We start from the raw sequence: 26,264 nt of genomic DNA, 5'->3' as shown, positions 1-26,264 counted from the left end.
AGAGCCAAGTGATCTAATTTACGGCCTTAGTGATTTTTCTATCTGGCCCCACCTGAGCTGTGCCCTCCTCTCCGCATCTTGGAGCCTCTGTCACACCCAGCAGTTGGCTAGCTAGTCTCCTCTCAAAACTGCTGGCTCTCAAGCACAGTCTTCACTGAAGTCTGAACTGTGGGCCAGAGAGAAGGGGACAGAGATTACATCTTAACTCGAACTGAATGACTTGTTTTAAACCTTTATTTTAATCATTTATTCAAGAACCCTTTGTATATATAATTTATATATATACTCACAGACACACACGTGCGTGCGCACACACACACACACACGGAGAGAAGAGGGTTTTCTTACTGTGTAGACCTGGCTGGCCTTGAACTCACATATTAAAAGCATGTACCACCACATCCAGCCCATTAATATAGACCTTACACTGTGGAAGTTTAATGGCGTTCTGCTTTGGTCTGTCTGGTAAATTCACTTATGACTTAACTTTTGTTTTCGACCCTCTACGGGTATAGTATAGACTCCTGATGGGGTATGAACTGCAGCAAGGATAAAGGCCATGACCCGGGGAGCAGGAAAAAGGACACTTTATCAGCATGTCCACTGAGAGCTAGGCCCAGAAATATTCACTCTGTTCCTTTTTGTAAAAACAGTCATTGGGAAGCTCCATTGTACTCTTTAAGTGGTGCAAAGCAACAAGTTAAAGGATATGGAAGGACAGTATATCCTTACATAGCCTTATAATCTGTAGTAGGTTCGAGATGGTGTGTTCCCTCAACACCATTTTCTGAGAAGCGTTGGGTTCTATGAACTGTGCAGACGGTTCATATCCCTACAGCGGGAAGGAGGATTTCGAGGCAGTGGGTTTCTGCATTTCCCTGATAGGCAGCCTCCTAAGCACGTTGTTAGGCCAGGCTGTATCTGGGGCTTGAATACTGTTTCTCTCTGAGCCTCCGTTCCCAGAAGGACAGAGTAGTCCATGGACCTTCAGCATGTCTGAGGTCCTTCCCACCTCAGCAGTCCTTCGGGTCCTAATTCTTCATGTAGAATTTGAAATCCCAGTTCACCATGTTCTCTGTGGATGCAGCTGCGGCCATAGCCATGTGTGTCAGATTTGGAAAGTGTCTTTAAAGCATCTACAGATCCTTACATTTGAGTCACAATTTATAAAGAACAGATTTAACACTGAGGACTGGAATGTGACTCAAGTCACATGAAATGAAGCTGCTGTTCTTTAAAAATTCCAGCCATACCATGTAATTTCAGGCTTTCTTTCCTATCCAAGAGAAAATGACAGAAGCTTGAGAAGCAGTAAATATGTAAAGAGAAAATTTGTCAACTGATATTGGAAGATGTGACCTGGGTCACACATAAATCTCTCCTACAAGAGCTGCAGGGCAAGCTATCATTTCAGAGGGGAAATGAAGGCCTGGCTGGTGTCTTCCCTCGGCTCTGGAGCGTAGTGAATCCAGTCTGGTTTTCTGATTATGCCTCTGAATATGACGGGAAAGGCCTGCTTGCAGGGTCTGCTTTGCCATTGTGTGCAGAGAGGGGGCAAAAAGAGAAACTCCTGAAATTGTTTTTTTAGCACAAGTGCCATTGACAAGTAGTCCAGGCCCCACAAAGGAGCCTTTGTGTTTGCAATTGCTTTCCCAGAATCACTTTACAAAGTCATGAGTCATGCTATGGGGCTTTCTAATTGCCACCTGTATGGTTCTTGCAAAGAAAGATGCTATAAATGTTAATGCAGTCTCCAAAACCTGGCTGGTACTTATGGCTGCCTAACAAGTCATTCATCCTGTTTAAACAACTGAGGATCTGTCTTACATCAGAAGGAGGCCTACTTCTCCTATTAGTGGGCTTTCAAGGTTGGATCTGACAACTGACAGTAGAAAGAATAGAAAAAAACCTGCGCAGAAGAGGAAGGAGGTTGATCTCATTAGTGTGTGGGAACACCACTCATTCCAGAGCATGGCTAGCAAAGTGTGTGTCTAGAGCACTTACATCCTGTTTGCTGTCCCAGAGTCCTTGTTAGCCTCAGGAGCCACTCAACACAAGCAAAATGTGTGTGCAGGAGCATGGGCTTCGACAAGCTGGTTATAAAGAGTGTCAGAGGCGTTGTCAGGAGCCGGCTGTACATAGGACGAACCTGGCCATACTCTCCAACCTCTGCTCCCATGCTAGGCCATTAGAAAGGCAGACCCAGAACAAAGATCGGTGTCCAAGAAGCTGCATTTTACAGAGTCAGTGCCTGTTCTAATGTGCTATGAAAAACAGGGGCTTTGGTTTTTCATGAACTGTGCACAGAAGCAGGGGCAGTGGCTTGAGGTTGACATGGTTCAGCTGTTTTATAGTCACTGTGCCCAGACAGTAATATGATCTTGAAAAAGGTAAACAACAAAGAGTTTAGCAGTGAAGAATATGCCTAATATAAATACAGCCGTACGCATGGCAGCTCAGAACATGAGAAATATGACTTCAGCATTAAATTTTTCTGGTGGAATTAACAGAGGAACAGAACATAGCCTTTAAGGCAATATATCTGAGACAAGAGAAGGAGATAATACATCTAACTCCATGGTCTGCGTGGCACTCCTACAAAGAGCAGCACAGTAGCTTTATTTAATTGAGAAAATGAATCAGTTATGATGATGTTGCATCATCGCATCAGCCCCGTGTGAAGTGGAAGACATAAGTCACGGCACTGTGTGACAATGTTCAGAAGTAATTGAGTACCATGCGCATTTCGAATCAATTTCAGGTTCTGGCTCTGCTACCTTAATACAAAATGCATGAAGTTGACATCCTGTAGTATGTTGCTATCAAGAATGTAATAAAACCCTGGCATGGCATCTCCAAGATCCCAGGCAAACCTGGGTCATTATATCATAAAAATTAAAAAAAAAAAAAAAAGACACCAGTGGTCATCCCTCTCTTTCTTGTAGAAAACCTTAATATAGGGCAGGTTTTAATTAGGTTTATTTACTTGTGTATATATGTATGGGCACATGTGTGCCATTGTAAGCCTGTAAAGGTCAGAGGAAAAAATCACCATAGTGGGTTTTCTCCTTCCACCATGAGGGTCCCAAGGATCAATCTCAGATCATCAAGGGCACTTCTTGGCAAGCATCTTTAGCAATTAACTCACCTCGTTGGCCCACCCAATGTGGTGCAAGCTGAAGTTGTCTTTAACCTGCAGGATAGGGCAAGATGAGGCAAGGTGGAGAGCTTCAGTAAGATCCCGGTTATGAGGCTATCTTCCCTCTCTGTCTGTCTGGCCCACACAGCTTATGTTCCTGAAGGCAGTCCCTGAACCAACACCAACCTCCTTTCAAGGCATCTTCTAGAATTTCCAACACATTCTCCTCAGAGAATCTTGTAATCTCCTGACTATTGGAAATCTGAGAAAACATGTTCTTTGATGTCAAAAATGGCTTTCTATTGCTTTATCTATTACAGATAGCTCAGCGATAGAAGCAGATGTATCTTTTTAATTCTTTTTAATTCTACCTGTATGTTCTTATACAAAACAAAAGTAAACACAGTAGGAGAAGGGACCTGACTTCCAGAGATTTTTACTAAATTTCTCAGTGGTCTAAGGGGTAAGCAGCTCAACCTCTCATAGACTGAATCTCTGCCTACCAGCCTTGCTTGGAGTCCTTCTAACTAGAGGAACCAGATGGGCAATTCCTGAGGGCAACGTCAGGCGGGCACTGGCTGTGAAGACTGAGCACCAGGCACCTTGGGACTACTTCCCAGTGTGGTGACTGAAATATGAGCAGAAAGCTTGGTCAGTTGGGATGGAGCATGGGAAATGCTTTCTAAAACCCCTGTAATCCCAGCAGGAGGTAAACAGAAGGATAGTGAGTTCTAGGCCAGCCCAGGCTCTGTAACAAGACTTGGGAGAGTGGAGGAAGGGCTGCTGATCATCCACGCCGATGTCAAAGGAAGGGATGCACCCGCCCGGTCCTCAGACCAGTCAGTCACTTGAATCCTCCAAAATCCACTTGAGGTGGTGGGCTGTTTTCGTTTGTTTGTTTTCATTTTTGGAATCCTGTGATCACAGGCAGGTATTCTACAAGTAATGGGACACTGGAAAGGCTTGGCACCATTAATCCCCAGCCTATAACCCGAGCCTGCCCCATCTTCCAGGAGGCCCTGGTTCCCCATCATAGAATAGAGTGTCATCCCTGCACAGCTTAGGGTTGGTTGTGCTGGTCAATTGAGCGTGTGTAGGAAAGAACGTCCCAAGTCATCTAGGAGCTGAAGAGCCGGCTCAGAGGCTAAGTGCTGTGTGAGGGCCTGAGTTCAGATCCCCAGCACCCACGTAAGAGCCATGTGCTGTGGCACACACCTGTGATGGTGGCACACACCTGTGCTGTGGCACACACCTGTGCTGTGGCACACACCTGTGATGGTGGCACATCTTCGTACTGGTGGGGCAGACACAAGTGCCTCCCAGGACCTTGCTGACCAGTCAGCTTCACTGACATGGGAAGTTCCGGGTTCAGCGAGAGACCCTGCCTCAAAGTGTAGGTGCAGAGCAAGAGAGGAGAGCCGGGATCAGCCTCTGACATCCATAACATGCATACACATGCGAACAACACACAGAGAGACACGCGGTATCACTAAAAACTCAGAAAGGGTCCAAGAATACAGCTCAGTGATAGCACGTCCGCCAAGCCTCTCTGCGACCCCCAGGTTGATTCCCAGCACAACAGAAACATGGGAGACATTGCTCTTTCCCATCTGACCAGCTGCTGGGAGCTTATGTGTCCCAGAAAACAACTGACCTGTTCTGGTAGTATTTAGTTCCTAAAAATTTTCTGGTTACAAAATGCAGGACCTAGGACTAGATTTCCATTGGGTTTGTACACGTTAACTGTAGGTATGGGGGGGGGGGCACCGATGAGTTTAATGTTTTTACTAGTAAGTTGAAGTTGATTGATCTTGTCACATTTGGTTAACTGTCTGTGTTCGATTGAGCAGCCTGCCTGCAGAACGCTGAGTTGAAACAGGCACCTTAGCTAAAACGTCGCGCATGTGATTTTTCCCAGAGAGCCTTGCTGCTCAAGAAGCAGTCCAAAAGAACTTTGAAAAGGGTAGAGTTTTACCCCACTCCTTAGTTCCAGGCAAACACTTCAACCACATAATTAAAGTTTTCTTCACAAAATAGGGGCTTGTGAGCAGACACTGGCAGGAATCCAAAATTCTAATTTCTGACTATGATTTAATTTCAATTTTAAATAAATCGGTTTTTAATTTAAAAAGAGTGAGCTTCATAACATTAGCAATGATTGCAACATTAAGCCCAGTGTTCACAATCTAGCAATATAAAACATTATTTATATCTGAATCGTAAACAGCCCTTTGAAATGGATTATGGTTTTTCTCCCTATTCTAATACAACCTGGAGGGTACTAAAAAGTGTTGTGTGAAATTAACATTCTGCTGACTTTCGCCTATAAATGAGAAGCGAGCTATTAACATTTGTGTATTTTCATTATGTAAATTGTGTTAACACATGCCCACAAATTGCCACCAGCAATGCAATAATTTTCTCTCAGTGATCATAATGTGTCCAAGTGAGTCATTTTGATTATGACATGCTAATTACATATTGCCTTTTTTCAGATTCAGAAAAACCAGGGATCTTTAATGGTAAGCTTTATGAGTTCAGAAAAAAAATTCACTTTTCTTTTTCCTGATGGCTGCTCCCTCTGCATGCTTGAATGCCTTGTTTTAAACTTAGCAAATTGCATTTTGAAGAAAATGCAAACCTTTAACTGCCTGTATTAGATTAGGTACCATTAGAAATAATAGGACGTCCTGAGCATCCATGTTTTTATAAGAGTTTGCTGTTGTTGATTAATCTTGCTATATTTTATTGCATTAATGATTTTTCTCTTTCCACTCCACTGTAAAGATATTGCATACAGGCTAATACTTCTCTCTTCTTCCCCATTGCAGCCTCTCCAGCTTCTGCAGTGCATTGTTGATGAGGTGAGGCACCCTCTTATGTGCTTCCCACTCCTAAAGTCATCCCTAATGGTGTGGAAAGCTTACATTTTGTTTCCTAATGAAGCACAATGCCCAACATCCTCGAAGCAAGTTGTGTGGCGTGCTCTGAGCTGTGTTCCGAGAGCTGGCCTTGTCCTGAATCCTGCTCTCCCGATCAAAGCCGAGGAGCGCTGTGATGACACTGTCCCACAGGCTGGTCCTCAGGGATGTCAGAGGCCCTGAAGACAAAACAGAATCATATTAATTGATGCTCTTCCTGGCCAGATGGGGATGGAGCTGGAAATTAAATCAGTATCACTTCTTCCATAAGAGACACTAGAGAAGGCCTTCCATAGAGAAGGGTCAGAGCCGAGTGAGTAGTAACGTGGATAAAATTTGTCTTCTGGTTTTTATCCATCAAAGCAAATCACAGTTGAAAATGGGGGGAGGGGTTTGGTCTGATCTGGTCAATAGTTGAGCTTTAATTACCTCCTGAGGCATTTGCTTCTTGATTCCTCTAGTATTCCAGTAAGGAGCCTCTCTCTTCCTGAGTTCTCTTGCTGTGAGCATCCTTCCCTGGACTTGCGCTGTCCCTCTGCCTCTGTGGGATTCATCTGCCTCGCTCAGCTGATTCTTCTCACCCACCCGGACTTTGCACTCTTCCTGATTGTTAGCAGTCTTACAGTACACAAGGCTCTTAACTGAGACACAGTAACTTAAAAAAAAAAAACTCAGCCTCCTAGTAAAGTTTAGCTTTTAAAACTTTAATTTCATAATGTTTAGAACATTTGTAAATAGAGAAGGGAGATAGTAAGTGGTCCAGATAGGAAAGTTTAAAAGGAAAAAACAAACAAGCCGTAATTTCATAGCTATTCTTCTCAATTAAACATCTGCAAAACCAGTTATGAGATTTGGGAGAAAAAATAAAGATCCTCCTAGGAAAAGAATAAGCTCATGCACATCACAGCAGCAGTGAGCAGGCTCTCGAATCCTCCATGTCTGCATCCGCCCACCCGTCCACATATCCCCTGCAAGCCGTAAACCATGGTGGTGAGAAATGAAAGCATCATCCTGAAACAAATGGAGACCCCATCATCTCAAACATCAGATGGGCCTCCTGCACCTAATAGCTCATCAATAGCTCGTCATCCTGGTTTCCAAAAGCATTCCGTCCCCATCAGAATCTTTCTAATTAGCCATTTTCCTAAGATCCCCCCTCCAGTTTTGCTTGGGGAAGTGCCCAGAGAAACTTGGCCTACCAAGTCAAATGCACAGCCTGCGCCTTTCCTGGGCCTGGCTCCTAGGCATCAAAACATTCAGGTCCATGTCTTTTCTCCCAGTGCTACATTATTGCCAAGGAACTAAATAGATGTTTGCATTTCTTATTTCAGACACAATGGTCATTATACATTTAAAATATTTTACTTGTTTAGTTTACTTGAAAATATTATAAAGTCATCCTGAAGGACAATAGTATTATTCTTAAATGTTCTTCTTAGACAAAAGTAAATTTTCTCCCTTATACAAAAGAAAAATAGAATTTAGTATCTCTGTTTACTCCAAAACCCTGGTAAAAATCCCCTCTTTCTAGAACTTGGAGGCTGACACTGTCTCCACTAAGACCAAGTTGGTCTTGAAGCTGAGGTGATGTCCTACAGCAGCAGGAGGAAGAGCAGGGCTCCCAACTCTCAAGGACGGTTGTTAGGAAAGGAGCAGCCAGATGAACTGCCTTAGGCAAGGTACATCACAGCACCAGAGAAAGTGTGGGTCAGGGTTTGTGTGCACTGTGCCTGTCCCTGTGTGTGTCACTGGTCACTGTTCCTCATATAGCACTCCAAAGACTAATTCCAAAGAATAACTAAGAGTCATTAGAAATGCAGAACCCAAACACATGCACAGCCCCCGGCACTCAGGGAGCTGAAAGGGGATGACTAAGTTTGAGGCTCGCCTGAGCTATTATTATGGTGAAACCCAGTCTCAAAATAAGCAAACAAACAAAAAAAGCAGAGTCCTGAGCCCCAGTCATCGGGCTGGACTCTCAGGGGTGATGCTTCAGATACCCTAGCCTCCTGGACACTGTGAACCAGCGGTCAGTGTAGACAGCTTCTGTTCATTTCAGTCCCATGAGGTTGCAAACTCTCTTCCAACTTCATTTGCTTCTGACTCTCAGGGCTTCTGTGAGTAAATATAACCAGCCAGGTAAAGTCAAATCAAAAAGTACCACCAGGGCTGGGGAGATGGTTCCGTGCACCAGCCTCGAATGGGACTCAAGTTCAGTTCCCAGTTCCCACATTGGATGGCTCACAACTTCCAGTAACTTCAGCTCCAGGGAGCTTATGCCTCTAACCCAAGTAGGAACCAGCACTCATGTGCGCATACCCCACACAGACACATAGCATACACACAGGTTTTTTAGAGTACTGCCTGCTAAGTGAGCATAATCAGGCACATTTAGAGTATCGTACAACATGACAGCAGCAAACCCTAATGTGGCATATTAGGTTACTTATTTCCACTTGACCTTGTCCATAGCATAGCAGAGAGTAGACAGTGATTAATCAACACCCGGGTGTCAAGAAGCGTTAGAAGCAACCTGAGAGCCAAGGATGAAACTATGAGAAAGAATGAGAGTAAGCCACCAGATATCCAAGCAGAAGACTAAACAGGAGTATAAGAATCACAAAGGTGAGACCTAGCCACAGACCAGCAACTGGAAAGGTAGGCAAGGTAACCAGAGTACTGGGCTCCCTTCAGAAATCTGGACAATTCACTATGCTTTGGGTAACTTTGATCCAACTAGCTGAGGGTGTAAGTCTCAGAACTTTTTTTTAAATGTATGTGAGTACACTATTGCTGTCCCTGTCACTATTTTCAGACACACCAGAAGAGGCATGGGATCCCATTACAGGTGGTTGTGAGCTACCATGTGGTTGCTGGGGTTTGAACTCGGGACCTCTGGAAGAGCAGTCAGTGTTCTTAACCACTGAGCCATCTCTCCAGCCCCCTCAAGAGAACTTAATATCCAGGCCCTGACTGCCTCGCATCATTGTCGTGAATAATGTCTGTTTACCTGTCTGTCCCTGGCTCCCTAAGTGCCTAGTACCCCTCAGGAATACAGCAGTTCCTTTGTCTGTATAACAGAAATGTCATTACTGTCTCTGCTATCTGTGAGAAATGTGTATTTCACAAAGAAATGTGTGTTCTTAGCAGCCTGTTAGCAGTATAGCAAATGACCTTTACCATTTTCTCTGAGATTCTAGATGTGTTGCTGAACTGAATTTAGATATATCGGTGTCCTCTGGGGCTGTGAAAGTACAGGATCTGACTTTGTGCTGTCACTGAGTGTGACTGTGTGTGTGTGGCTTTGACACTCAGTGGTGTTCTTGACTTCATGGAAGCAAGCTTCTCCATGGTTGGTGTTTCTCGTGTGCTCTCTGGAGACTGCCTCTCTCCTATGGTCACTTGTTCTTCTCAGGGGCCATCCATCTATCCAGACAGGTCTGCCATCTGTCTGCCTTTGGTCTTGACACTCCTAATGGTGACCCTAGCAAAATTAAAATGGATCAGACTAAATCAGATCCCTCCAACAGCCTTGTCTGAGGAGGAAGACAAGCTCAGGTCCCTCGGATGCAGTGAAGTGGACGGACCTGTATTCATTTAGCTCCTAGGTATCAAGTACCAGCCGTGTACTAGCCTCAGCTGAAAGCATTCAGGACAGCCTCTCACCCAGAAGGAAAGGGCTTCTAGGTAAGGCCACCAAGCCACCTGCAGCCCAAGTCAGTGAGCCAGGGAGGAAGAACCGTGGTCCCCTAGGTAGGTCCAGCCTTCACACTGTAACAGTATAGGCTCCCCAACTCTCCAGTTCATGGGTTCCCAGGGTGGCTGGTGGCAAAGGGCTGGCCAGATGGGGATTGTCACAGTGGAGATAAAACAGCAATGTCTGTGTCACAGATCCCACCATCTCTCAAGCCAGCTAGTGGAGCTGCCAGTGGGTAGAGGCCAAGAACAGGAGTCTGAAGGGAGCTCCCTCTAAGAGTCTGTTGGCCCTGCATGGTCCACAGCCTGGAGAGAGTGTGCACGGGGCAAGTCAGCACGGCTCCATGTGGGATGCGTGCTGCAGAGCCCAGGCTGGGCTGGGTAAGGAGGCATTGCATTCAAACTTGGTCTTAAAAGACAAATGGAGCTGCCTAGAATAAAGAAGAAGAAAACATAAATGTTAGGCATAAAGACCTAAAACTATCTTATAAATCATTTTTTGAGATCACAGATGTATTCCAGAATGTTCATGTTGTCTAAAATATGACAACCAGGAAAATGGGTTTTTACTCTAAGCATATACATACATTTCAGGTATATTATAACTAAAAATAAATTCTTGCATAGCATCTGTAGATGCTTAAAAGAACCATTAACAAATCCCTGATTTATATTTCTGTTTATTCATTTTACACATAAAAATGAATTTGTTGAAGTGACATTTTATACCTGCTCAGAAATAATGACTGTGTGTTGGTGTCTTAGAACTACAAGTTCTGTAAATGAGCAGACATTCCATCCTTCCTCACGGCCTAGGACTGTGCGTGTGGAAAACAGAGGCTTAGGTCAGATGCTGAGTGATCCTGAGAACTCTGACCCTTCTCTCCACTCACATGGTGGCAAGGAATAGACCTCCCTCTATCTTCTCTCATAAGTCTCCATAAGGAAGGCAACAGTGGGGGAACTGAGAGTCCAGAAGCCAGACCCTGAGCAGGAGCCAAAGAGCCCATAGGTAGGAAGCAGAAGTAATCACAGAAGAGAACCTGGGAAATTCACAAATATGTGAACATACAAGTTCAACGGGCTAATGAACATACCAAAATGGGCATTGGAAAACTCAGCTACAAACCAAGGATCTTAAATCAGTAGCCTGAGGTTCCACTCTGAGAAGGCAGAGAACAAACAGACTGAAACCAAGCAAGTGGGAGGGAGAAATAACAAAGATTATAGCAGAAATGATAATAGAGAAGGGAAAAAGTCAAAAGCCAAGCCGGGTGATAATGACACACATTTAATCCAGCACTTGGGAGGCAGAAGGGATCTCTAGAGTTTCAGGACAGCCAGGGCTACACAGAGAAACCCTGTCTCAACATACACACGTGCACGCACACGCGCGCACGCACACACACACACACACACACACACACACACAGAGAGAGAGAGAGAGAGAGAGAGAGAGACTAAATCAAAATGTGCGGCTGACTGGAAGGGTGCTCCTTCTGCTGTATGTGGGTCTCTCTCTTAAAGCTGCATGTTCAGTCTTTGGTCAGTGGTGTATGAGCCCTGAGTTCCCTGCCAGCACCTCCAGTTTGGGGGGCTTGGGCAGGAAGATTGCCACAAGGCTAGCCTGAGCCACACAGGGAGAGCCTGCCTCAAAAATAAATGACGGATATACAGACTAACTCACCTGTATGTCATACACAAACTCCTGGGAGCACAAATCACAGTACAAAGTAACCCTATAAGAAAAAAATTAAATAAATAAAACCTGCCGTAAAAGCCAGCCCAGCATCTTTGCTTTACAGTGAATCGAACCTAGTGTTTAAAGAATTAGCACCACCTCTCCTTAGATGCTTCCAAAATCGGGTTGAGAGAACCTTTGCTGATATTGTTCCTAGGAAGCCAGGACTTCTGATTCCTGAGCACATAGACTTGGCAGGAAAGAGCACTCGAGCCAGCAAGATGGCCTGGTGGGTGAAGTTGCTTGCTTCCAAGGCTGGCGAGCAGTTTGCTCCTAGGGACTGAGATAATGAAAAGACCAGTGACTCTAGAGTTGTCTTTTGACCTCCGTGCTTGTGCTATAGCAGACCAATATCCATAACCTATTCAAAAACCTCCAAGAAAACACCAGCAGCATTTTACATCTTGAATTCAGCAAGAGTTATAGGGAATCAGATATTATCCTGGTTAGTTTTGATGCCAACTTAACAGCATAGGTAATCCTGTCTCAAAAGTAGATAAATAAAGACTTGCTGTGAAAAACTGTGTGCTACAAAACTGTATGGAGTGCACAAGTTTGAGATGGAGAAGGAGCTCAGTGGGGAATGACCGTCAGAGGGCCTGAAGACATCTGTAGACATGCATGTCTGGAGCATTTGCTGACTAGAGCAGAGGGCGCCTGTGTGGGTGGCACCAGTCCTAGGACAGTGGACATGAAGTGCACTGAATATGGCCTGGAGTGTGCACGTGAGCAGCAACCCTCCAGGGTCTCTGCCTGAGCTCCTGCCCTAGCTGCTTTTCCTCAGCATTTTATCACAGCAGTATAAAGTGAATTGGAAATTGGACAGCGTCATAAGTGCCGTGACAGGAGCACGCATACGTGCACTAAATAAGCATATTAACTGATTATCCCTAGAAGAAAAACGTCACGGTGATAATATCCACTGATCTGCAGAGTCAATGGAACTCTTGCCAAAATGCTACTGGGATATTTTTATGCATAAGTGAATAAGCTGATCCCAAAATTTATATGCAAACGCAAGGACTTAAGAGTGGCCAGAGCACGAGGCTGGAGAGCTAGGTCTGCAGTCAAGTGCACTGGCTGCTCTTAGAGAGGGCCAGAGTTCAGTTCCCAGCACCCTCAGCACTCACAACCATATATGTTCCCAGCTTGAGGAGACACAGTACTCTGGCCTGCACAGGCAGGGACCCACCCACAGACATACACGTAATGAAAAACTTAAAAATCTTCAAAGCAGCCAGAACAGCTGGGGGAGGAGGATTGAGATATTTCAAAACTTACAGCAAAATTGTAGCAAGGGATTTGAATTATTCCAAAGACCTGCGAATGTCCAAGAAGGAGACTTGTGGGCTAAACATTACCAAAAAATCAGACTTTGTTTCCCTCCCAGAAAAACGCCTGTAATCACTGGGACACCAGTAAGAGCTGGTGTTGACCTTAGCAAAACCCTCGTAAGGGGCGTGAACGAGTGTAAAGTGACACAGTTCCTATGAAACGCAGTCTGGACATTTGTCAAATTTTAGACATACAGTTATTATGGACCTTCCTGCCTCTGCCTCCAGAGCGCTGGGTTACAGCTCGTGCCGCCGTGCTGAACTCATTGTGGCTATGAAATTCTTTTTAAAAAGTCCAGCTTTTAGGAGCATTTACAGATGAGATTGTTTCTTCCTGTTGGTTAATTTGTCATCACGGTTAGCGGTTAGCTCAGTGGCCGAGCATCAAGCATTTCCCACCCTAGCAAACAGGACTGTGCAGCTCCTCAGATCTGATCAACTGTTTGGTCGCTTAGCCCTCTGCCCTACTCCCCACGGGATCTAGGTGTAGGAGCTCCTTGGGCTATGGTTTTTGTTGTTGACTGTTGTGCTGGAGCAATGGTTAAGAGTGCTAACTGCTCTTACAGAGGGCCCAGCTCAATTTCCAGTACCCATATCAGATGACCTAAAACTCCCTTTTAAGGAGATCCAGTGTCCTCTGGCATCCACAGATATGTGTGTGTATACATGGTACATATAAATTAAAACAATAAATGTTTTATTTTATTTTAAAAATGTTGACTATTCCCTAAAGCATCATTCTACCTCTGTCAACCGAGTCCAAGGTCACCCTCGGCTGCACAGTGATTTCAAGATCATCTCTCACGGTGTTTGGGCTGCATGGGATTTCGTCTAGAGAGAGGGAGTTGGGGAGGATTCCATTTCGTTTGCCATCTATGTAATGATTGCAGATCTTTAAGAAATACTGTTGTTTGTGACTAGGATGTAGTTCAGGGTAAAGCCAGATGATTGGGGGATTTGGCTTCTGCTCTCTCTGAGGGAGAAGGGAGAAGGGAGGAACCAGGCAAGACTCATTCTCTGCAGAATGAAGCATTCCTAGACATGGTCACTAAGAAGCTTATTGGCTATGAGAGCGGCGAGTATTAAGGAAAGGTCATTAAGAATGACCACCTAACAGTCCCACTCCAAATTCAGAAAGTGGTATGGACTGACTAGAAGAGAGGGCAGCATCCTGCTGTCTTTTCTTGGGTTCCAAAGCTAGCAAGAGGGGAAAGAGCAGCTTCCGTCTCCCTGGCAGCATGTGTGGGGTCTTTGCACCTCCACAGCCCACGCACGCATCACTTTTGGTCATATGTATCCCACCCTCCCTGGCAGATGGGGAACTATCTGATGGGGTTTATCGCTGGTATCTACAGTTTGTGGGGTTGACGGTGGAGACCTCAGAAACCGGGAAAGCCGGTGCTCCTGGAGGCACACACAGTCCTGTCCTCCAGCCGGGTATTAACTAGGCCTGTGTCTTATGGTGACGGGAATATATATTATGGGAAACCTGAAACCCAATATTCCTTTTATGTGAGGCAGTCTTTGGAGACCTAATACTTCCTTTGAAACGTCCAGTGTGTTTAAATTAATGCGGTTCGGCTGGTTTGAAGATTGCAAATAGGTTAAAGCTAGATTCCGTGAGTAATTACATTCTCCTATTGACAATAACTGTTTCTTCAGAAATGACATTAACATTCCACAAAAACACAGCAGTAATCCAAAAGTTAATGTTCTGTTTACTTATAATTATATTTAATTCATATTTATGAGTTCATGGGAGGGAGGAATAAGAAAGAAATGAGTTGAAAATGTTATAGGAGAAACAATGTAAGAGGAATTTTTTTCTCTCTAATAGTCTAAAAGATGTTCAAAGTCACTTGAAAGAAGAAAAACAAATGTCAAAACACAGTTTTATAAAATCATGTTTTACTAACTATGCTGAAAATCTGTGGCTTTATAAATATTTTTCAGTGCTGAGCAAATTTAATGGAGAGATTTTTCTCCACGTTTTTCTTTTTCTATCGCAGTGATTTTGATTTCATGGATATTTGGGGGGAGGACCCCCCTCTTTAGACCAGACAGGATCCGTAAGCTTTGTATGGGTTCTTTGAATTGTCCACGAAACCTGATGTATTATTAATGAATTCATTTCGTGGTGACGGAGGCCTGTGAATAGCACCATGTGAATGGGCAGTTGCCCGATGGGGCCAGTTCTGGCTGCCGCCATTTAACGTGTGTTGCACTATTGTGAAGTCTTACCCAGCCGTAGGACACTGCCTGTTTAATCCGTGATGGGACCTTCACACCCTGAACCCACGCTGGTTGCCAGGGTCAGTTGCTGTAATGGTCCCGCCTGCTGTTAGTTTTCCCTAAGCCAGGGGAGATGATGGTGTGAGAAGGGAAATATTCTCCATAGAGACCACAGACTGATCGGCCTGGGTATCGGCCTCCCTTCCAGAATGGAGCTGCCGTCTTCCTTCCTCCTGGACATGGAAACGTCTGGGCCCCGAGATCCCTGATGTTCTGAGGTCCAGAGTAGCAGATGGCATTATGGTTTTCCAAATCCTGGTGAACATTCTAACTGAACTTATTCATTTCACAGTGTGTAGTTTTGTTCTGTTTTGTTTGGTTTCATACGCTCTCCCTCTTCCAGCCTTTGTTCCTCTCATAGTAACTAATTTTAAACTGCTGCAGTGTCTCCGTCAGCCAGCTTTAAATTCCCTCCCGGTTAATTATTCTATGAAACCAAGTTCAGCCCCGTTTCACATACAATCCCAAGCTGCCACTGTAGCTGATGGGCCTTTGGGTTCAGTTAAAAATGTGAGCAGACCCCATCCAGGCTCCTTCACCGTACGTCACCGGGTTCTGGTTCCCCCGTATCCATAGCTTGCAATGCAGGTGGCAAAGGGTAACAATTATTCTAACAGTCGAGTGTGCATCATGGGACACGAGGTGTGGCGATGCCGACTCTGGGTTTGCAGTGAATTCTCTGAGTCTGACTTGATAGTGTTCTGGCTTGTTGAGTTTTCAGGACACAGACCTGCCAGGTTCTTGTAGTTGAGCGGTGTGTGTGTGGATCAGGTATCTTTGTGCAGCAAAGAGGGACCCACCTCCATGTTGGAACCATGGACAGCTACTTTTCTCTCCTGTCTTTGCTTACTCTAGCTTCTGACACAGCCTTTAGTCAGCTCTTCTGCAGTGAGAACCTGGTAAAATAAATGGCAGTTGCGAACATTTGCATGATAATGTGGGTCCTGGCTCCAACATGTGTACTGGACTTTCCATGAGTAAAACGGAGCTCGACCTTAGCAGCACATGGAATTCAAAGACTATATGAGGACAAGGGGAACCACAGGTAGTCACTGAATAATTATCTCTAGAGCAGCCGGAGCAGGAGACTTCGTACGAGGGTGAGCTCATTTAATGGTCCCTAAAACTCAATCTTGTGCGTATCAGTGGTCACGCTTGATTATCTGCAGCAGTGTTTTTATAAAATGCATCGGGAAGCCGCAGACAGTAAGGACAGTAATGGGCTATACTTTTGTAAATGAAACCCTGTTGCAATGTGACAAAGTATGCTTTTGTGGCTGTGCCTAAGCCACAGGAAAGGGAACTGTGTGACTGAGTGTGTGCAGGGGTTCATGCAGGTACCTCTAAATAATGCTGCTTCCTATAGTTTATGAGAGGAAAGAACCCAAAATTTAAAGAGAAAATGATGCTTGTTGGCTTTGGGGAAGGTGCCACCTTATATATAGTAAGAAGATGAACTCAGTCTCCAATTCCATTTGCAGAGAGTTTCTAAAACCAGATCTTTGCCATGTTTAGAAAGTCTCTATGTAAATCTTTTACTGACCGAAAAATATGTATAGTAACTGAGTTGGGTTCGTCGTAACATTGATGACAAACATGTTTCTCTTTTTCACCGTAATATTGAGGAACTTCTAAAATGTGTGTAACTGGAAAGATATCTGTGATGTTAGTTTCAAATACCTAGAGACGGATTCCTTTGGTCCTATTCATTTGTATGGTGTGGGTTTTATAAGCCATCTGGTGGTCGTGTTCTCTTGGGTAACAGCTGGTTTCCTTGACTGAAGAGTTTATGGGCAGGGTGGGTGTTTCCATAGTGAGAATTCAAGCCTTTAGCCCTGGTCCCATGTCCTTCTGGGACAAGTTAAATGAACTGCTGCTGTCAGGCCAGACCAGCAGACAGAACTTCACTCCAAAATGCCCACACGTGTAATTTGTCACATCTGGCAACCCCAGACGTGGAGTGACCCAGGGTGGAAATTGAATCATCCTTCACTATCTCCACTTGGGCCCAGTGTGGAGTGGGGTGGGTGGAGGAGGTCTCTGGGTCCCAGCTGAGCCTTCAAAGGCTGTGTTCTCTGCTGATGTCTTCCCACGCCTTGGTAATGCAGAACCTCTTTCCTGCACCAGTGCTGGCCTCAGAACACTCCCAGGACTGGCACGTTCATCTCAGCATGGAATAAAGAGTGCACTTGAGGTCGTGAGTACCAGTGCTCTTAAATAAGCTGTGTCTGCTGGTTCCTGCTGAGGCATGGCTCATGTCTGTGACAGCAGCTAACCAGCAGGAACACCTGCACCTCTGTTCTGTCAGACAGAAGTGTACAGATCCGAACCTGGAGGACTTTAAAATACTAAAACTAATCCCTCATTATCTTCCATAACACTGTCTTTTTTTAAATGTGTGTGTACTTATGTAAGGTATTTATGTACACGTCTATGTGGGTTCACACACCTATGTGAGCACAGAGGCCAAAAGAAGTCGTTAGATGTCCTCCTCTGTCATTCCTTACCTTATTCCCTGTGACATGGTCATTTGCTGAACACAGAGGGAAAGCGATGGCCAGTAAACCCCACTGGTCCTCCTGCCCCCACCCCACCACCACACACACAGGGCTGGGGATACAGGCACATATGACCACATACTACTTTTTTGGGGGGGTTCTTAGGATTTAAACTCAAGATATCGCATTGCATAGCAAACCCTCTTGCCCACTGAGCCAACCCACCCAAGACGTCAGTTACCTACTGCACAGGAAGCTTTTGGGTTATAGATGAGCGATATGTCCATGCATATATTTAACAAAGAGGGGGTCTAATTTTCCCTTTGGCTGTTGGATTTTTATTTATTAAAGACAGGTTGATCTTAAACTTCTTACATAGCCAAGAATGGCCTTGAGCTTCTTCCAAGTGCTGGGTTGCAGGCTTACACCACCACACCCAGTTTTTTATGATGCTATGGATAATAACCCCTGGCTTGCTGAATACTAGGCAAATGCTGTACCAGCTGAGTTACATTCCTGGAGCTAGATTTTCATTTTTAAATCAACTAGGTTTCCTCCCCAGGAGAACACAGACTTGCCTGTGACTTCTGCCAGTCCTCACGCCGAGATGGCTGCCATAAGGAATGAACAGTGACTTCTGCCAGTCCTCACACCGAGATGGCTGCCATAAGGAATGAACAGTGAGGCTCAGAAACCAATTTGGGATCTGACAGCAAAATGCTATTCTGCCTGACCTGAAGCCACTGAAATTACAAATAACCTTTGACCCCAGCACCATGAGTAGAAATGGAGTGATCTAAGATTGCTGTGCTAATTAGTATGAACCACAGGACCTAAGACCAGATATGTTTGGGCCAAGCCACAGGAACATCAAACTTGAATTAAAAGACTTACCATGAAAATATAGTGCAGTGTTGTCTTAATGTGATTCTTAATGTTAACTACTTACTGGCTTGGTACTGTAGCAACAATATATCTTAAAATGGGCTATTTTAAAACTTAGAAAGCAAGCCAGATGATATCACATGCCTTTAGTTCAAATCTAGCCTGGTATACACAGTGAGTTTCAGGACAGCCTGCAAAGAGACCCTGTCTCAAATAATAAAATAAAATTTAAAAAACAACTTAGAAAGCATACTCTTTTGTGTATGTGTGTGAGGAAGGAGGGGCTCAGGCACATGTGTGTAGAGTATACACATGTGACCTGATGCACATGCTGAATTAAGAGGTCTTGTCAGGAGTCTTCTACCACTCTCCCTTGTTCCTGTGCGTCAGGGTCTCTCATTCTCTAACCTGGCTGACAGCAGCCAGCCCTGCTGATCACTCAGTGTCTAGTCCCCTTGGTGCTTGGGTTGTAGCAGTTTGCAGAGACACACCCATGGGCTGGGCTCTGAGCTCCAGTCTTCACCCATGTGTAGCACTGAGCCTTCTCTCCAGCCCCTCCCCCATTAGGAGACTTTACTGCATTTTAATGTTGATCATAGAACTCACAAATAAAGTCAATAGCCTCAAGATTGTTTAGTTATCCCTCTGTCTTCCATATGTCAGTAAAAGAAAATCCTTATTTGGAGGGATATCTGTATTTGTGCAAATAGAAGCATTCGAGATGTTCATGCCCCGTGTGCTCCCGCAGTGAGGGAAGAGAGCAGGTGAAGAGGAGTTTCCCATCCGCCGTCCCTGACACTCTATCCGTCACCCCATAGTGCTCCATTGAGACAGTTATCATGTGACTGAGCAAATACATCATTTTCCATTTGGTGTAGTACTTTGTTTTGATGTCTAGCAGTGTCTAAATTAACCAGCACATGGTTGTAAAAGTCCATTGTCATCTTTGCTTCTGAATGAACATAAAACTGAAGTCCTCAAAAATATGTTTTAAACAAAGGTCCTCAACTTTTCTAGTTGTGACAAAGTAGAGGTCCAAGAATCCCAGATTCCTGTGAATTTTTAAAATAGCTTTATCTTCTTAAGTGTTCTCATGTAATATAGTTTCAGATTCATATGCAGTTGGAGACAATAGAGATACCTACTACCCATTTACAACTCTCATAAGTCAAACACAGAACAGCAACCAGGACACCAACATGGGCATAGATGTGGGCCCTGACCTTACCCAACTGTACATTACATGTGATTATTTCAGGGGACAGAAGAAGGGTGTATTAGAGATAGGCACTAATGGCACAGGTCTTTTCAGAGATTTGTTTTCATTTTTAAATGATATGCATGTGTGCATCTGCCTGTAAGTGTACGCACATGAGTGCAGGTGCCCATGGAGGACAGAAGAGGGCGCCAGATCCCATGGAGTTGAGGTTGCAGGCAGTTGTGAGCATCTAGTGCTGGGAAGCAAACCACTGGAAAAGCCTTCCCTTTCCAGCCTCATGGGATCCTTTTAGCCAATAAACATGGTTTTCAAACAGGATATTCTTTTACAAAAGCAAACCCCCTCAGAAGCATTTTCTCATTTATATTTTCTGCATTTGGAAAACCCATCTTTCCTGCCCTTGTAGCTTGTAGTCCAACACACGTGTCCTCATTGGAAGACTTAACTCTGTGAGATGGCAGCAGCTGTAGTTGGGATGGGGTGACTTTAAGTCTCTTCCTTCTCCAGCCTCAGTGAGTATGTAGGTATACACACACACACACACACACACACACACACACACACATACTTTCTGACAAGTGGTAATAACAGAATACCCAGAGAAGGGTCCAGTTGAAGTTAACACACATTAAACATTCCAGACTTGTCCCTTTGCTCAGAGACTGTGCATAATTAATAATTAAACAGTTTCGGTTGTAATGGGTTGACCTCTCTGAACTGTTCATTACTCACAAGGCCTAGGCATCATTCAAACTTTATCCCAGTGTCCTTTGCCGTTCTCTGGTGTGCGGCCTGCCCATGTTTGGTTGTTCAGCAGAAAGACTGGCCAAATAGCTATGAAACCTCTGAGATTGGCAGAATATCCCTCTCATGTGCTGAGAACTGCTTACTGAAATGCTCCACGGTGGCTGCTGTCATTTAGCAGTGCCTGCTTGGTGGCAGAATTCAGCTTGTGGTCCTCAGCAGGATTCTAAAGTTGTCTAAAGTTGTTTGGGGATTCAAGTCTCAGGTTAAAGATTTTGGCTAAGGTTGTGCCTGCTCCTTCAGTCCAGACCCTCATGCTCAGATGCTTACAAAAAGCATCTCGACAAGAAAGCCCCCAAGGTGACACCCCCAAGGTGACATCCCCCAAGGTGACATCCAGTACCCAGGGCCTAAAAGCTCCTGTTACCCGTTCTTCCCATCCCCACCAGAACTTCTGAGGCATTAGTGAACCATCTTCCTCAGTCAGCACATGCAAATTCGTTTTCTCCTCTTGCCCAAGCCCTGTTTACAGAAGACACTGACAGTAGCACATCTGCTTTACTGGCGTGTCTGACTGCCCCCAGTCCCCTCCAGGCCCACAGCGATGGATGCTTCCTCTTCTAGTGCTCCTTGGAAAGCCAGAGCCCAACTTTTAGTATGTGTCTGACCTTGCTCCTTCCCTAAACTTTGAACAAAATAACAAAATAGACATGTTCTTAGAGGTCTTTCTCATCCTGAGCTACGCTAACCTCTGTTTGGTTGGTTGGTTGGTTGGTTGGTTGGTTGGTTGGTTTTAAAGAAAAAAATGCTCTTGGAAATACCTCTGCAGCAGTGACTATTGGCAGGCTACTTGCTGCTGCTCTCTTAGTATATTAACAGCTGCTTTTGTGGAACACTACACTCTCCAGGGCCACCCTTGCCTGTTTTCCCCTCCCACCCTCTAGCCAGCCCTCAGCTTCTCAGAATAGGCTTTCTTGAGGCATGCAAGAGACACGGATTTTAAAATGAAAAAGAAATCTCTGACAGCATGCACTTGAGATTAGATTGTCCCCCACACATCTCTGATGAGTGATTTCTTCCAGGCCCCACTGAGATGAGAATCTGCTCTCTGTGACTCTCCAAAGTCAACATGGGCTGGTGTTTTCAGAAGTAAATTAATTATTCACGTCTACCACCCGGTGTTCCATAGTTTTATAATATGAGACATGTAACAGGCTGTAATATTAGGTCTTGAATAAAATTAAATATCCTTATAAGGTGCCACGTGTCTCTTGTCCCTTGTGCTGTCTTAAACTGACGCCTTCATTAAACTGCCCGCCCGCTCTCTTGACATCACTCCGTGAAGCAAAGGCTATGTTAGCAGCATGCGTTATACAAGATCTTTGTTGAAATGCAGTCCAGAAGTTTACCATCTTGGTAAATATTCAGCCACAATAAGATACCAAGCTTTATTTTCTTAAATACTGAGTTTGAAAGCAACTACTGGGCAGAGCTTTGAACTGCACGCCTTTAATCCCAGCACTCATGAGGCAGAGGCAGGTGGATCTTTGTGAGTTCAGGGCCAGCCAGGCCTCCAGAGAAAAAGATCTTGTCTTGAAAAATAATAAGTAAATTAATTAATTAATTAAGCACTGGCTACTCTGATAGTTAGCCCTACACCCACATCCAAGAAAGAAAGGGTCCATGCAGAGACAAAGTTTCTTCACAGATGAGACTTTTAACTACCTTCTCACTTACATCTGTTGAAGTCACAAAAATGTCATTTTTTTTTTTAATTCTTTTGAAACAGGATATCACTATGTAGTTCTGGCTGTTTAAGAAATTATTATGTAGACATGTTGCCCTCAAACTTAGGAGAGACATCTGTACTCCCATGCCCAGCTAAGATGGCAGTTCCTCACCCAGGAGATATTTATCTCCTTATATATATATGTCCTTAGAACAGACCAGGTCTTAAATCGATACTATGTTTTATTTTTGCTTTTCAAACCAATGGGACTTCTGTGGCCGTTTTCCAGTGTTGTTTCAGAGGCTGGTCTCCTTATTGCGGGTCTTGTGCCTTTTGAGAAGCTGCTTCACCCTGCTCTGGGCATTGCCTGTGAGTGATTCTTTGAAGTTGATGAGATTTTATTTAACACCCCTGTCCTTTGTTTTCTGCCCTCCTGGAAGGCTTTCTGTACTGATGACAATTTCAAGTTTGGAACTGCAGCTGTGAAGTGACCGTCGTCCCCTCCCCTCTTGCTTTCCCTGGATGAGTAAATTCAGTGTGCACATGCAGAAGCCTAGATAGATCTCGCTCACCTCAAACACAACTTTTTTTGGGGAGGGGGCAGCCTTGGCCCCTTCAGTTCCTTTTGATTTAATTGTATTTTCCAGCAATTTCCAAAGTGTTTGAATCGGAAACAAAGCCTTAATAAGAGTTCTAGTTAATTTTCTGTCTTGTAATTACCGATCTCATTTTTCTGATAATTGGCCACAGCAATTATATGTATATTTACTAATCACATAGGAGGCTGTTTGGTTGTGTCTGTCTGCCACCATTGATAATGACACTCGGAGTGCAGAGGTGTCTTTATCTTTTCTGCTTTCCACTACATCAAAGCTATTTCCTCTCATTCTCCATAATGAATACATGCATGCATTTGACACAGTTGTGTGCTAGAGAAATTGTTTGGCTCCCACCAAATGCTGCATGCTCTGAGTTCCTAGCCTGCAGCGCTAGAAGGTTGTATGTAATGATATATTGCTCATCCAAATGGCCAAAGCACTCCAAAGCGCAGTGAGATTAAAATAAGTCATTCCTTTGTTAATTTAAATAGGTGCATGTATCATACTTTGCAGGGCACTTTGTGTAGGGGTGTCAGGGAGGGGAAAAGGCGCCGAAAGGTATTTTTAATAGCAAATGAGAATGGATGAGAACGGAGTCATTTGCAGCTGCCTACTTTATGTGGTTCTCTTGTTCCAACTGTAAGCCTAATGAGATGACTGTTGAAGTACTCTGCAGTGTAATTTCATTACATCCTGAGCTGCCACGCTATAAACACAGGGGCGCTCTCTGTCACTCGTGGAAAAACTCCTAAATTCTTAAAGCCTTCCTCTGCGACTAGCAACGGGGTTCTCTCCCTGGGTCACGAAGCCCAGGCATTTGCTCCCACCTTCCTGCTCTTCCGGAGCTGCTCCTACAGCCACCCCTGGTTTCTTTCTGGTTGTGGAGGTGGGAGCTTCTCATTATGTCCCCAGCTCACAGGCCTCCTGACACAACAGTTGGCCCAGACTGGCAGAACCAGTAAAATTCCTTCTCAGGAAACAACTTACCCTACAGAGTGTCTGTCTTTTAAATTAAAACAAACAAGCAAAAAACACAATGCAATTATACATCAAGCAGCCATCGGATTAGAGGGTGAGATACACAAATAAAACGTGAATAACAGGGAGGTGTAAATAAATAGTAAATCCAGGAAAAGAAACAAAGGTCAAAACAAGAATAATTTCCCAGCTCTTTGTTAATTACAAGACCATTTGTGTGTTACTTAAATAATCATTAATTTCTCATTTACACTTTCCCTACCTTCCTTCCTACCCCGTGGCTATCATTGTCCTTCCCCCACCCCCACCCCTCCCTCTCTGCTCTGTGTTTCTCACCATCGCAAAATGTGTGTGCCTTGAAATTTGGCATCTTTACCTCACTGTGTGGAGGAGGGTTCAGCCAGTCCTTTTAATTGGATGAGGCCTTATGCCATTTCAGCTCCTCCTCGGTGGGTGGAAGAGGAAGAAAGAAAAAAATCGGTCTGTGACTTTGGGTGACTGTTTTCTCCTCCCTCCCAGGATTCGCCTGTCCTTCCGCTTGGAGAGTTCTCGGAGCCATTCGTACATTTCATCACTCAGTGGTGAGCACCGCGCCCAAACCCCCCCACCCCCACCCTGCCCAGGTTACAAACCCCTGTGCCCTCAATGTAAATGACACATGCCATTAATTCCAAGGCTCTGAGACCTGGTGACTCTCCTTGCTTCCTTTTGGAGGTGGGAGGGACTTCGGAGCCTCAGGCAGCTAAGGCAACAAAGCCAAGGGGACTGTTTCAATTGTGTAAATGTTACTTACAAACAGGACTGTGGACATATTTTAGAGGCACCCCCCCCCATCTTAATAAACTGAGAAACCTCTTTGATTTTTCTTCCCAAAAATACATAATTGTATACCCCTATTGATAGACACATGAAGCTTTATCCACAAAACTGCCTGTTACTTAGCACAAGCAGTCGTATATTAACTCACCTGATTCTCAGTAAATACTTTGTCTTCAGATAAATTTTAAACACAATCTAGTCACATCTCACTCAAGTTTGTTATTTCAGAGACCTTTGTTAAGCTCTCTCCAACCCTGGAGGAACAGAGCAGGATTTTGCAGGAGTGTTCTTTGGAGCCTTGAGACAGGGTTTGACCGGTTTACCCTGAAGAAACAGTTTTCAACCCGGGGTTCTTTTCCAGCCTTCTGCGTTTTTCCTGACAGGACACATCTTTCTTTTATTAGCCCTTTCACCATCTCCCCAATCCTGCTGGACCTCTGTGGTGTGGCCTCAGGAGGCCAGTTGCTCCACTGCCCTCTGGCTCACCCCAGCATGGGGAATTACCCCAGAGAGAAGAGACAATTAGGGACATTGGAATGGTGATCTTCAGAGCAGGAGGCAACACACACCAAACATTCTGAAACTCCATCACTCCCTGGCTCTTCACCCTCCTTTACCCTTTCTGCATAGTGTACAGGCAGCAGAAGCTTTTGCTCTGGAGCACAAGGTGGTACGGGCCACAGCCCAAGTCTTTGCTCAGCTGGAATGGCTGTGGGCTACCCCTCCCCCACATGATCCATCTGATGGTTACACAAAAGTGAGACCAAGAAATATTCCTTAATATAAATGTCAAGCTTTATCACCTTTTTGACTGAGTGTAATATGTTACCTCTTAATGAAAATGTCTCGTACGGTTTATATTCCACCAGGAAAAAAATGAGGAAATCTCCCCTAGATCTAAAAATTGTAATTGTTTCTATTTTCTTAAAATACTTACATCATATTCTGCAGTTTTTAAAAACTATCTTTACTCCAAAAATCCTTTGTTTCCAAAGCATGCCATACTGGGGGGAAATGCTTATTAATTAAACACTGGACCCCTGAGCTCTTGAAGCTCGTTAAAACTACTCATTACATCCTATGTCCAGAAACAGATTAACCTCTTAATCTGAGATACATGTAATTTCCTGGGAACACTCAGAAGTATATCACACCCCACTTTCTGCAGAAACTGAGAACCTGCAGTGGCAGGCTGCCTGAGCCCAGGTCTGGGGCATTGCATAGAGAGGTTGGATTTCTGACATCTCTGTGCTCTCTGTGTGGTCTGAGACCAGCTGGAGGTGGAGAAAACCGGGTAACCAGGGAGAACAGTGCATGAGGCTTTACCACCTCCTGTCCAAAACATTTACTGACATTATATAAGTTTTATGGAGACACGGGAGGAGGGATAGCCTATGTTGAAATCTCCACAGATGTCATCCAATACAGAAGTGATGGTGGGTAATAGCCTTGTTTTCCCAATAGATACAGCTACTGTGGAATGTCAGGTCAGGACTGTGACCGACCCCACTGTCCACACAGCCTGAGTTACTGGCTAACGGAAGCAGCATGTGGTTATTTATAGGGGAGGCAAATGTCCTCCATGTCTGTCATTAATGGGTCTTGCCTCTTGTTTACCAAATTATTAAAATTATTTTTTAAGTACTGTCATCAAATACAATCTCTTTTCA

General features: G+C 44.5%; 1 protein-coding gene across 3 annotated transcripts in view; it reads left to right on the top strand.

Moving 5' to 3' along the window:
- MAP2K5 (mitogen-activated protein kinase kinase 5) overlaps window positions 1-26,264 on the top strand; it is a 207,423-nt gene that overhangs the window by 150,613 nt on the left and 30,546 nt on the right. For 2 of the 3 annotated variants that reach the window (XM_080930288.1, XM_080930287.1), the window contains 3 exons: window positions 5,635-5,661; window positions 5,971-6,003; window positions 24,295-24,356. In XM_080930288.1, coding sequence (XP_080786414.1) covers window positions 5,635-5,661; window positions 5,971-6,003; window positions 24,295-24,356 — 122 coding nt within the window. The remainder of the gene's footprint in view (window positions 1-5,634; window positions 5,662-5,970; window positions 6,004-24,294; window positions 24,357-26,264) is intronic. The other variant, XM_080930289.1, reaches the window with a different exon arrangement.

Source organism: Micromys minutus (assembly GCF_963924665.1).
Source record: "Micromys minutus genome assembly, chromosome: 16".
Classification (NCBI taxonomy): Eukaryota; Metazoa; Chordata; class Mammalia; order Rodentia; family Muridae; genus Micromys; species Micromys minutus.
Note: the sequence above shows the minus strand (reverse complement) of the source record. Positions and strands in the feature narration are given on the sequence as shown.